Here is a 13,275-nt window from a genome sequence, read left to right as displayed (position 1 = left end):
ACTTTCAGCTCTCTCACTCCGGGAAACGTCCCCTCTGGATAGGTCCTACAGAAATATAGCCCTTTCTGCTGACAGCCATGAGTGAGGCTGCCATGGTTTCTCCAGCCCCAGATAAGTCCCGAGCGCCTTACCAGCAAACCATGTCACTGTAACCTCCTGAGAGGCTATGGAGCCAGAATCACTCAGCTAAGATACTCCAGGATTCCTAACCCCCAGATACTGTGTGAGGTAAAGACTGGTAAGTTTCCAGCTTATTTCTTACACAACAAAGAACTTGGACATCATTCTACTCTCAGCAGGCAATATCACTTCCTACTTTATAAAACAGAAGTATCACCTAGGAGCTCCACTTTCTCACCACGTTTCCTTCACTCACTGGGGAAGCTGCTCTGAGCAGAGGCCAAAGCCTCTCTATATACTTCAGAGTCCACCTGTCCCATCTTGCCATGAGGATATCTTTCATATTCTCAAATTCTTCGTTCAAGTTGGTCTTACTTTTTAAAAAGAGATTCATCTATTTATTATGCATACAGTGTTCTGTCCGCATGTCTGCCTGCAGGCCAGAAAAGGGCACCAGATCTCATTATAGATGGTTGTAAGCCACCATGTGGTTGCTGAGACTTGAACTCAGAACCTCTGGAAGAGCAGCCAGTGCTCTTAACCTCTGAGCCTTCTCTCCAGCCCCTGGTTTTACTCTTTGTTTATTTATTTTATTGCATTTATTTATTCATGTGGAGGTCAGAAGCCAACTTGCACAAGTCAGTTCTCAAGTTCTATCACATGGGTCCCACGGAATGAACTAAGATTGTCAGGCACAGTGACAAGTACCTTTACTCTCAGAGACACTTTTTCAACTCCGCAAGTTTGCTCTAAAGATAAAAGTGTTCATTTATATGAAACAGAGAAAAAGATGTGACCTTATTCAACCTTCCTCATCTTTGACACATTGCCTTACGGCACAGACACTAACACTTCCCCATAGTCAAGGTTTCTCTCTCTCCTTTAGTAACAGACAACAGTTTTTGTTCCTTCTATTGTGCTATGCTGGAGATGGAAGTCAGGGTTTTCCTAGGGAAGCAGCTGGTTCTCAAGCTACTCCACTGCTCCATTTTCAAATATGATTTTGAGAAAGGGGTGTGTCAAGAAGACCTGACATTTCAGATACTTGCACCTTCACAAGGATTATAGTTAGGTACTGACATGCCTAGCGAGGGACAAATACTTTACCTTTGAGGTCTGCAGGGTGGGAAGAGACTTCTGTTGCTGCGATCTGTCAACATTTTTGTGCAATAAACTCAAATAGAAATAGAACAGGAAAAATGATTAGAATGAACTGGGAAAAAACAGTTTATATCCTTGATTTCTCAAGAAAAAAAAAATCACATTTAAGTATTTTATCAACACATGCCCGAAACCACATGAAGAACTCAATTAGTTTCCAAATAGACATATTAGATAAAGGATACAAATGCTCCTACTACAAATGTTGGATTGAAGACATGGTTTTGGAAGGTGAACAGCGTCAGTCCCATGTAGGAAAAGATGAAATTCTCCGCTAAGAAATTGAGAAGCTCAAACAACTGAAATGAAATTGAAAAGGTTCCAGTAAGTAAATGTCACACTAAAAACATGAGCAGATATTTTAAATATGTAAAGCTCATATACACACACCTAAAATCATGTGACCCGGAGGGGAGTACATGTAGAGACATTATTTCCAAAGCCACAGAAGGAGCCAGAAATGGTGTGCCTTCACGCTCCTATCAGCTCCCTCTCACAGGCCTAGTCGCTCATTCTTCCCCAAAGCCAATGTTTCCTTTTGAACGCCCTAGCCTAGCTTTCATCATTTCTACACACGACTCTGAAACCTAAGCAGCCAGCCCTTCATGCCCATTTCTCATCCCCACCCAGTGGACCTCACTTAAAATGAGTTTCAAGATACTTCCCCCCCCCCCCCCCGGGGCTGGAGAGATGGCTCAGAGGTTAAGAGCACTGACTGTTCTTCCAGAGGTCCTGAGTTCAATTCCCAGCAACCACATGGTGGCTCACAACCATCTCTAATGAGATCTAGTGCCCTCTTCTGTGTGCGGTCATACATGGAAACAGAATGTTGTATACATAATAAATAAATAAATGAATCTTTAAAAAAAAAGAACCTCCCCCTACAGGCTACAAAACACAGTTTAACCTCTTTTGCCCTGGCAGAGTGATAAGACCACTGTCATATCACTGGGATGCTGTCATCTTTACTTTTTTGCTAGGTCTTAGCTTTTCATTTTATGGACTAAGACTCCTAACAACAGGGCTTCTCTATGGAGTATGAACTCAGGAGCCTCCCCCGATGCCTGTGAAGGTCCGCCCATTCACATCTGTGCTTCTACCACAGGTGGACCAGTGAAGTGAAGGTTCTCCCTAAGCTCTACGCTCCCTTGACCTTTCCCAGGAGTCATCTGCCCCAAAACAACAGGGAAGATAAGAAACCTGAGCTAACTGCCTATGCTTAAACCACACCTGCCCTACATGCTAGCTTTGGGCAGATTCGTTGCTGTTTTCACTTTTTGTTATTGTGTGGAGGGGAGTCTTGGAGATAAGTTTTACTATTGTAGCTTTGGATGACCTTGAATTCCGGAGTATTTTGCTTCCTTCTAAGTACACGTGTTTGTGTGTATGTGCTGTTTTGTGGACATAAAGGTAAGTGTCACAAAATGTACGTGAAGGTCAGGTGTCAATCTCAGGGGTTAGTTCTTGCCTTCCACTTTGTCTGAGACAGGGTCTCTCTGTTGATTGGTTTTGTTTTTGCTGCAGCTAGCAGGCTAGCTGACTGTCAGGCTTCCGGTGATGTTCTTGCCTCTACTTGCCATCTTCTTTAGGAACACTAGGATTACAGACATTCACATTACGCATTCAACTTTCACATGCATTCTAGAGATCTGAACTCAGGTCCCCACACCGGCACAGCAAGCGCTTTGACCTGCCGAGCCACCTCCCCAGCTCCCAAGTGTTTATTATAGCCATACATGACACATCTGGCTTACTTACTCTTTTCAAAATCAGAGTTAGAAATATCTCTTAAAGCAGAATTGGAAGGTCTGGGGATATAACTCAATGGTAGAACATTTGCCAACCAAATAAGAGACCCTGGGTTCTGTCCCCAAAACTTCACAAAAAAACAAAAAACAAAAAACAAAAAAACAGAATTGACTTACCAAAAATAAGAACAAACATTAAAATAGGCATATATGTTTCTATGAATGACGGATTACTCTTATTCTCATTTGTGTGTTTAATGGCTGTAAGTACAGTCTCTTTCTTTATTACTATAGGCCTTAGTATTACTTACTATTACCATACTAAGCATCAACTCCATGTACACTAATACATTTTAATCTCATGACTCGGGATGAAAGTAGCATTATATCTCCATTTAAGAGGACAAAACAAAAACACAGAGGAATTCTCTAACTTCTTCCTGATCACATAGCCAGAAAACAGTAGAATCAGTGCTCAGAGCCAGAGGCTCAGCTCTAATTCTCAACACAGGAGCTGGCAAACCCCGTGAGGTGCCAGAAAGTATACATTTTAGGCGTTGCAGGCACAAAGTTTCTGTCACAACTCATCTTGGACTGTTTAGCACACAACTGCATAGGCTATACATACATTAAAAGATGCATGTGGCCGGGCGGTGGTGGCGCACGCCTTTAATCCCAGCACTCGGGAGGCAGAGGCAGGCGGATCTCTGTGAGTTCGAGGCCAGCCTGGTCTACAAGAGCTAGTTCCAGGACAGGCTCTAAAAAAGCTGCAGAGAAACCCTGTCTCGAAAAACCAGAAAAAGAAAAAAGAAAAAAAAAAGATGAGTGTGACTCTGGCTTGAGAAAACTTTAGTAAGGGACACTAAAATTGAGTTCCAAATAGCCTCACAGAATATTCTCCTGAGCTTTTCCTAACCATTTCATATTATAAGAACATTCTAGTTCACAAAATAGTCAAGGCCAAATTTAACCTATGCTTCCACTAAGCCATTCCAAATCCTTCCCATCTTTTAGATGCACCATTTCTACTATGATAACATCAAGCTCCTCAAGCCTCAAACTGTTTAGTCTCTTCCCAGACGTTCTGTACTATACGGACTCAAGCCCACACTCTATGATTCCTAGTGGTTATATGTATTTTCTGCATGCAAGTTGCATATCACCAACCAGGCTGCAAGCTCTTAGCTTGCTGTTTTTATGTCTACCTTGCCATCTAAAAATGACCAAACAAACCCCTGGCTATTTTACTGCTCTATATTCAGCTATATTCAGTGTAAACTCCATGTAAATGTTCCAGAAGGGAAGCCTAATTTCTTTTGCAGTGTTAGTGAAAACATGGGATGAGAGAGAGAGAGAGAGAGAGAGAGAGAGAGAGAGAGAGAGAGAGAGAGAGAGGGAGGGAGGGAGGGAGGGAGGGAGGGAGGGAGGGAGGGAGGGAGGGAGGGAGGGAGGGAGGGAGAGAGAACTATTTTTGCTTTACCATTGTTCCTTTCTAGACTCAACTCACCTTTTCTAGCCTTCTGCAAAACTGCAAGTTCCTAGTTCCTATACATTTTGTTGATTAATTAGTCTTCTATATCTCCTAAGACCGGAAAATGATACATCTAATTGCTTCAGAATTCTTTTCAGGTAGACTATTCACACAGTGCCCAGTCAATGCCAGTTCCCCTCAAGGCTCCTGGAAGCAGCAGTACTAAAGGATGAAGAGCGCAGGAAGCTTAGTCCCTGTGTGGTTTAGAGGATCCAGACAAGTTAACCTTTTCTACACTTCACAGCAGGGACTCTGACCAAGTCAGAGTGGGGCTTCAAATCGTTCCTCTTAGCAGCCACTGGATTAGGAAGATAGGAAGAGACGGGAAACCAACTGACTAGTTTCCAAAATCCAGTCCTAACAGTCTCTGGTTACTCTGCTGCCCAACTGCTGCCCTAGAAGCAGTTATCCTGCACCCTGCCAGTCGCATCCATTTTGAGAGTCAGGGGAAGAGAAGCCATCAGTTTGAAATGATCACAGATATTTAAGTTGAAAAATAAAACCTTTTGTTTTGCTAAGAGGAGGAAAATTTTATTCACCAACTCTAAAGTCTCTCTTACCTGCTTTGTTCTATGCTGAGACTCTGTGGACAAATTGTTGTATGTATAATGTGCCTGTGTAATGCCACAGAACAACACTGCCACCACACCTGCAAAGACAGAGAAGTCAGTTCATGGAAAAGGAGGGCTCCTAAATTTTATACTAAGTCTCCTATTTTACAGAAAAAGATTCCATGCATAATGTTGACACTTTCATTTACTTTGACTTATTTTGTTGTGAGGAATCAATTTCTTGCACTGAAAATCTTTTTTACATTCGAACCTCTGGCCTGATTCCCAAGCATAACGAGTATGTTCAAACACTAAAGGAGGTTGGTTCACTTGGAAGAGGAGCTCTCTAAGTCACTCCTCATAGACAGTGACCTACCTGTGAAACCCCAGGCTTCGGCCAAAAGGAAGGTGCTCCAGGACATCAAGAAGAAAAGACCCGTCTCCAGCAACTGGAACTCCCGCAACTTGGTGAACTTTGTCACGTAAGACTGTTAAGCTTGGTAACAAAACCATATAATAACACACAAATATAACTAGTAAAATAATAGCCAATTCAAGGTAGTTATAAAAGTTAGGGAAGGGCTCTTGACCCTCTCTAACACAAAAGGCACAAAGGAAAACGGTAAAGAATTCTTAGAATCGGACCTTATGGAGCTGCCCTCCTATCAATGAGAAAACCTCACAAATTAGATGTTCCTACTGATTTACAGGTATGATATACTCTGCTGGAAAAGACACAATAAGAGACAGAGACAAGAGCAGCACACTGAGACACAACCATGCCAAAACTCTATTAACTTGTGGCCCAAAGCAAGACAGTTTCCATAACTACAACAATTTGCATTTATAAAAACATGTAACTTCCATGGAATTACACATTTATTCGATCTTTTAACTCATCTGTACTATAAAGTATTCATGCCACGATGAAGAAACTGAGGCACTTCACTCCTTTATGGTAACCAAAAAAAGTGCATGTCAGGTGACAGTGGAAGAGCCAGTGCCAAGTTGTGATAAGTCTAGGGCTAGAATATAGAGCCAATTCATGAACTAGCACCCTAACAAATAACACACAAAATACACTTCCTAGCCCTGAGGACCTTGTACCAGAAGAGATAAAGCCTATACTGGTTCCCTTCAAAACCCCTTTACTGCTCTCTATGCCTCAGCTCATCAATTAAAAAGCCATGAATGATAGTCAGGCATGGTGGTGCATGACTTTAATCCCAGCATTTGGGAGGCAGAGGCAGGTGGGTCATTGTAAATTCGAAGCTAGTCTGGACTACAAAGTGAGTTCCAGGACAGCTAGAGCTCTTAACACAGAGAAACCCTGTCAAAACCAAAACCAAAAAAAAAAGTACTCTCTTCCAGCATAAATCCAAGAGTATTCAAAAAGAATCCTACATGCAGGACAGTGGTGGCACACACCTTTAGTCCCAGCACTCAGGAGGCAGAGACAGGTGGATCTCTGAGTTCGAGGCCAGCCTGGTCTACAAGAGCTAGTTCTAGGACAGGCACCAAAGCTACAGAGAAATCTTGTCTTGAAAAAACAAAACAAAACAAAACAAAACAAAACGAAGGAAGAAGAAGGAGGAGGAGGAGGAGGAGGAGGAGGAGGAGGAAGAAGAAGAAGAAGAAGAAGAAGAAGAAGAAGAAGAAGAAGAAGAAGAAGAAGAAGAAGAAGAAGAAGAAGAAGAAGAGAAAGAATCATACATGTTTTACGTGAGACTGTATTAAAAGACAGAGCTGGATGAAACTGGAGAGGCGGTTCAATGGTTAAGGGTACTCGACGTTCATCTAAATGGCCTCAGCTGGGTTGTGAGGGTGGCTGACAACCATCCGTAACTAGGGGATTCAACGTCCTCTGCTGGCTTCTGAGGACACCTGCACACATGTGTCATACACTCATACGTACAAATAAATAAAATAAAAAATTTATAGCTAGAAAATTTGGATCTCATCGAGTCCTACTCATATTTCCTACACTGAGATCCAGGATTCAAAAGTGAAAACCACTATCATATTTGTGTCTGCAAGGCAGAAGCCATGTTTGTCTTAATTTTGATTCCCAGAATACAGCATCTGGAATACAGCAGGCATCAGCAAACGTCTTCTGAATGAATTTAAAAATCATTTGCCCTGTATTTCTTTTTTCTTTTTTTTTTTTTTTTTTTTTTTTTTTGAGACAGGGTTTCTCTGTAGCTTTGAAGCCTATCCTGGAACTAGCTCTTGATTGCCCTGTATTTCTTGTGACAGCTCAGGTCCTTTGGACTCCCAGGCCAGGGCGCTGGTGAATAAAAGAAAGTTGTAATCAAGAAAGGCAGGATGAACTGGGAGTGGTATGTAAAATGAGAAAAGATTGTTTTAAAAAATAAAAGAAAGAAGGGAGGGAGGGAGGGAGGGAGGGAGGGAGGGAGGGAGGGAGGGAAGGAGGGAGGGAGGAAGAAGGAAGAAGGAAGGAAGGGCGAGTGGAAGAAAGGCAGGATGAACACATATATGTGCTCACCCAGGAACCACACATTTTCTGTTTGTTCTATCAAGCAAGGAGACACGAGTGACGAAGATGGTCAGTCACACAGAATATCCAAAGACTTTGGGGAGTCTATTTATTTTACTCCAATTTAATCAATAACTTTAAAAATCATCCTCAAAGGGATAGCTTTGTCTCTTACAGTGACAGTTAAGGGGCAGTTTAGCATCGTGGTACATGACAGCAATTCTAGCACTCAGTAGGCTAACACAGGAAGATCATGAATTTGAGGGCAACCTGGGCTACCATAATAAGATCCAGTCTCAAGAAAGGGGGTAGGGGCTAGAGAGATGGCTATCAGGTTAACAAAAGTGGGTGCACTTGCAGAGGCTCTGGATTCAGTTCCAATCACCCACACCCCCAGTGGCTCCAGTTCCAAGAGACCCAACATCCTCTTCTGGCCTCTGTAGGCATCATGTATGCACACAGGGCAGACATACATACAGGCAAAACAGGCGTGTGTGTGTGTGTGTGTGTGTGTGTGTGTGTGTATATATATATATATACACATATATATATATATATATATATATATATGAAAAACAAAGAGGGGGTGAGGGATGGGGATACAGTTCAGCTGGCAGAAGGCTTGCCTGGTATGCACAAAGCCTAAACAATGCATAAACTGGATATGGTGGTGCATGCCTATACTCTTAGCACTTGCGAGGAAGACACAGGAGGATCAGAACTACCCAGTCATCTTCAGCTCCATAGTAAAGTCAAGGCCGGCTTGAATTATATGAGACCCTGCTCCCCACACACATTTTAAGACACTGAGCCTATGTAAAACAACGGAATTCAATAAGTGACATATTAACAAAGATTTTTGTTTCATGTTTTCAGAACAACTTCTTAGTTAAAAGATTGGTAACTATAAAGCAATTCCAGTCATGAACTCGGAAAAACCATGCCTCATTAAACTACCTCAGTGGGTTAAGAAGAAAAAATAACTAGAATAAAAGGATATTAAAGCTGTCACCACTCCTGTAGCAGCACCCATTGCAAAAGATCCACTGAAGATCCCAAGGAAGATTCCAATAGATTTGAACATGGCTGTGACATCAAAGGTGTGGCTGTTGTCTCCAGCTGGTTGGTATGCCACTATCGACCTACAAAAAGACAAGATTACTCTCAATTCTAGTAGCAACTTTCACTTTTAAAATATTATCCAAATCTGGATGGAATAGCACACACCTGCAACCTCAGCATTTGAGAGGCTAAGGCAGGAGGAGCTCTGGTTCTAGGACAGCCTTGGCTATAAAGTGACAACCTGTATCAACAAAACAAACAAAAAACCAAAAACTGGAAGCATTTAATGACAAAATCAGAAGAAACCCCCCAACTCTTTGTATGTGAATTACAAATGGCTACAAAAAAATCCTGCAGTACATATAGCTAGAAGGAAAATATAGCTTTCAAGAGTAAAAAGCCTCTATTTAAAAGCTGTACCAAGCCTCTTCATCCTCAATACTAGGATACCCTCCCTCCCTCCCTCCCTCCCCCCCCCCCGTCTCCTGGCCCGTGTGTGTGTGTGTGTGTGTGTGTGTGTGTGTGTGTGTGTGTGTGAGAGAGAGAGAGAGAGAGAGAGAGAGAGAGAGAGAGAGAGAGAGAGAGAGAGAGAGAGAGAGAGAGATTATGTTTAAGAATTATATGTTCTGAGGGCTCCAAAGCCCTAATATACTAATGAAAACAAGCAAACAAACAAACCCTACTTGTTTCCTGAAGAGGCATGAGAACATAAAAATAAAAATAACCAATTGCTCAATATTCAACTTCATTGCATAGGGTTCCTCTTTTGGGAAAATGGAGGGGAAATGAAATATTTTTACAACTTTTAAAATGCCAGAATGGGCCAAAAATGACTAATGTGTACTTATTCACTAAAACAGACTTCTTTAAGCAAATGGTCTCAGAGACCTTCCAAGGAATTAGGGTACACTCTAGAGTACTTTAGACATACCTAGCTGGATCCTCCACCCTCAACTAAGAGTCACTCTGAACCAAGTCAAGCCAGGCAATTAAAATGGACAATCTGTTTTGAACTCAAATTCCAAACCTGGTCTGGAAAGAGCTTTTCTAACAGTCACCCCAGGAAATAAAAATAACCAAGAAAACCACTTTTACCAGTAGGTCTTTGCTAACAGTGTTTACTGTTACTGAATCAATTCTCGTCTCAGTTAATTCAGGTACCAGATTCATGAAAAGTGCAAATTCAAAGACATTATACAAGCCATGTTAAAGAAGAGGAAGAAAAACACATTCCTAAGAATATCAAGAATTCACTCTGTGCGTACTATAATTGTTTTCTGGTTAAGGCTAAAAGTATATTATCTATACTATGCATAACAAATTCTTTTTGTATCTCCCAGGTTAAACTGTTAAAAACTTAAGACCAGAGTATAATTTCCTAATTAGCATCTATTTGATTAAAGCCCAACATCAATTTCTAGTAACAGCATTAAGAAATTTCAAACTCTCAATCTGAATGAAGTTTTTACACATTTGTGTTTAAATGCTCAAATATTTAGATTACTTTGGAACTAAAAGTGTATATATTACTTTGATAAACATGGAATGACCTTTAATAGCATGTTATGTTTACATATATACAAAAGGTCACACCATTGTAAGTGTGCTATGGAACAATCTTTGTACACTGTAAATACATATTCTTCCCATTGATTAATAAAGAGCTGACTGGTCTACAGCTGGGTAGGAGAGATTGGCTGGGGTAGCCAGATTCGGAGGATGCTGGGAAGAAGAAAGGGCTGAGCCTCAGAAGTTGCCAGCCAGACACAGTGGAAACGGAATGTGTACAAAATGAGGTAGCATGCCATGAGCCACGTGGCAGCAAGTAAATGAATAGAAATGAGCTAATTTAAAATGTAAGCTAGTTAGTAACAAGCCTAAGCTATTGGCCAAGCATTTGTAATTAATAACAAGTCTCAGTGTAGTTATTTGGGGACCTGGCTGGCAGGACAGAAAACCTCAGCTACAAATGTGATATAACTATGCTATATAACACTAAAATACTCTACAGGAAGGAAAACATACTTTTCTACACAACTTTCATCCTCTTTGATAATTTTTTTTCAAAATACTGAATAAACCATAATATGTATGCTTTGTCTACTGAGATTGTTCTCTTTGGACTAGTCTAAATTCCAGTTTGACACTAATCATTATTTTATTCTTTAACCCCTAAAATGAAGAACACATGGAAAACACGATAGGCTTGTGTCTTCTATTTTAGGAAAATGCTGACCTCTGGGTTGAAATCTTAACTCATTTTTTTCCATATCCCATCTTGTGGCATAAATATTTATATAAATACTTTTCAAAAAATCCTAATATTTGTAGGTGGAGACTGTTTGTTTGTTTCCCAGACACCCAGGCCCGAATAATCATACAGAAACTATATTAATTACAACATTGTTCGGCCAATGACTCAGGAGTATTTCTAGCTAGATCTTACATCTTGAATTAACTCATTTCTATTCATCTGAGTATCACCACAAAGCTGTGGCTTACTGGGTAAGATTCTGGCTGGCATCTTTTTCCTTCAGCCACTGCATGGTGTCTCCTTGACTCTGCTTACTCTTTCTCCACATCTCTTTCAGCCTAGCTATATTCTGCTAAGCCATTGGCCGAAACAGCTTTATTCATTAGCCAATAAAAATAACACATATACAGAAGGACATCTCACATGAAATATTAATGTAACATATGGCTCAAGGGAAAATTCACCCCATCATCTATTGCCTTAACAGATACGTCTTATTATCCTTATGTATTTATTTTCTCTTCTTTTGTTACATGCATAATGGTTTGCATTCTTTGAGTCGTGGTTCTATAAGTACTCTAGGCTGGTTCTGAACTTGGCTGAGGATGACCCTGAATTACTGATCTTTCTGCCTTTACCAGCCAAGTGCTGGGAATACAAATGTGTATCACTAGTTTTAATGCAGCCTAGTTTTAATGCAGTATTAGTTTAGAACTCTGCTTCCTTCAATGAACCATGACACAAGAGTTACAAAATGAAGATATTTAAGACTTTAAAATAGTATTAACAGCATAATTTACTTAACCATTTGCACATTGCTAGACTTTAAATTTTGCTTCTAGGGCCTGGAGATAAAGTTCAGTAACAGAGCACTTGCCTAGCATACAAAAGGAATATAAAAGGCCCTGTTTACTTTATTCCTGTAAGACAACAGTAAAAAGAAAACCATAAATTGGACTTTTCAAGGCTCTTCCTAATTATTTGTTTCTACAGCAGCATGGGATAATGTCTTTGTGGCTTTTATACTTTGATCTATTTCTTTGTGTTATTTTCATGGAAACTGAGTATTACTTCATCCACAACTCTTTATGTGCTGATCAAGAGCTTCCAAAACAGCCTCCATTTCTGGAGAGAAATATGGCAATGCCACTTATTTTTTTAAAAGGTTATACCCACTGGCCTAGAAATTTTACTTTAAAACATATCTTTGGGGTCCACAAGATGGCTCAGTGGGTAAAGACACTTGCTGCCAAGCCTGATAACCTAAGTTCAATTCTTGGAACCCACATGATGGAAGGAGAGAATTGGCTTCCACTAAACAGAAACATGAACAAGTTCCAAAATAAATTTTATAAATTTTAACGTGTTGCCTTAATTTGTTAATTGCCAAACAATTCTCTCACAAATTATAGAATATAAACAGCAATTATCAAACTAAGGGATTGCAATACAAGTAAAGTATACTTAACATCCTTTGAAATGCATCAAAGGTGAATGCAAGATGACTGTTAATTTACCACTGAATACCTCCATCTAGTAACTTCCCGTGACAGAGCAACGCAACTGCTTTCCCTCTCATTTGGGGGCAGGAACTCATTTGCTCAGCTCCATCAAGACACATAGCTAACAGCTCCCCTGTTATATCTCCCGTGAAGGCTGCAGCAGAGACGGCATGAGTTAATTCAGAAAGCTACTAGTGATGTATTATCCTTAAGAGAATTAAGAAACAAATCGTTCAAATTGTTTTCTAGAAGACTTCATTCACTCATAGAACCCAGTCTAAGAAAGGCTACAGTAGAAGTGTGGCCCTTTGTGAAAATATCCATGGGAAAGCTTTCTCTTGTAAACAAATTGCTTCATCACCAAAGCTCAAATGTTTTCTATGTATTCATTTTTCTTAACACTGATCATATGTTAAAGTTACAGGAAATGGGTTATTTTATTGATGAAAAATGTAAAATACAGTGAACAATCATTTAAGATAGGACCAGAACAGAATTAAAATTTTTGGGGGAGAGGGGATTCTTAACTCATTAGAGCAAAAGGAAAGGAATGCTTATCAGTTGATGATTAAATTGTAAAGTAATTGTCTGGGATAATCACTTAGGACTGGAGGTCTCAGGTGTACTTATATACTAGAAGCTTCAATGATTTTTATCATTTCATGTTTCTGAACTATATAAACTACAATTACACTACCCATCTGTTCTTCCTTTTATATAGTATACAACTTTTATTTTGCACCTATCATCATTGAAGGTACTCACATTCGGCATCAGCATCAATATTAGTTATAGCCATTAGGTTTCATTTCTTGATTGAATAAAAATTCTGGCTGTGTCTAACAGTGC

General features: G+C 40.2%; 1 protein-coding gene across 5 annotated transcripts in view; it reads right to left on the bottom strand.

Annotated features, from left to right (window-relative positions):
• Positions 1–13,275, bottom strand: part of Slc9a6 (solute carrier family 9 member A6) — a 71,330-nt gene that overhangs the window by 24,627 nt on the left and 33,428 nt on the right. For all 5 annotated transcript variants that reach the window (XM_042054384.1, XM_038316822.1, XM_038316824.1 and 2 more), the window contains 4 exons: positions 8,609–8,750; positions 5,488–5,593; positions 5,121–5,209; positions 1,467–1,580 (listed from right to left, as the gene is read on the bottom strand). In XM_042054384.1, the coding sequence (XP_041910318.1) occupies positions 1,467–1,580; positions 5,121–5,209; positions 5,488–5,593; positions 8,609–8,750 (451 nt within the window). The remainder of the gene's footprint in view (positions 1–1,466; positions 1,581–5,120; positions 5,210–5,487; positions 5,594–8,608; positions 8,751–13,275) is intronic.

Source organism: Arvicola amphibius, chromosome X (genome assembly GCF_903992535.2).
Source record: "Arvicola amphibius chromosome X, mArvAmp1.2, whole genome shotgun sequence".
In the NCBI taxonomy this organism is placed as follows: domain Eukaryota; kingdom Metazoa; phylum Chordata; class Mammalia; order Rodentia; family Cricetidae; genus Arvicola; species Arvicola amphibius.
This window is presented reverse-complemented; position numbering and strand designations above follow the sequence as displayed.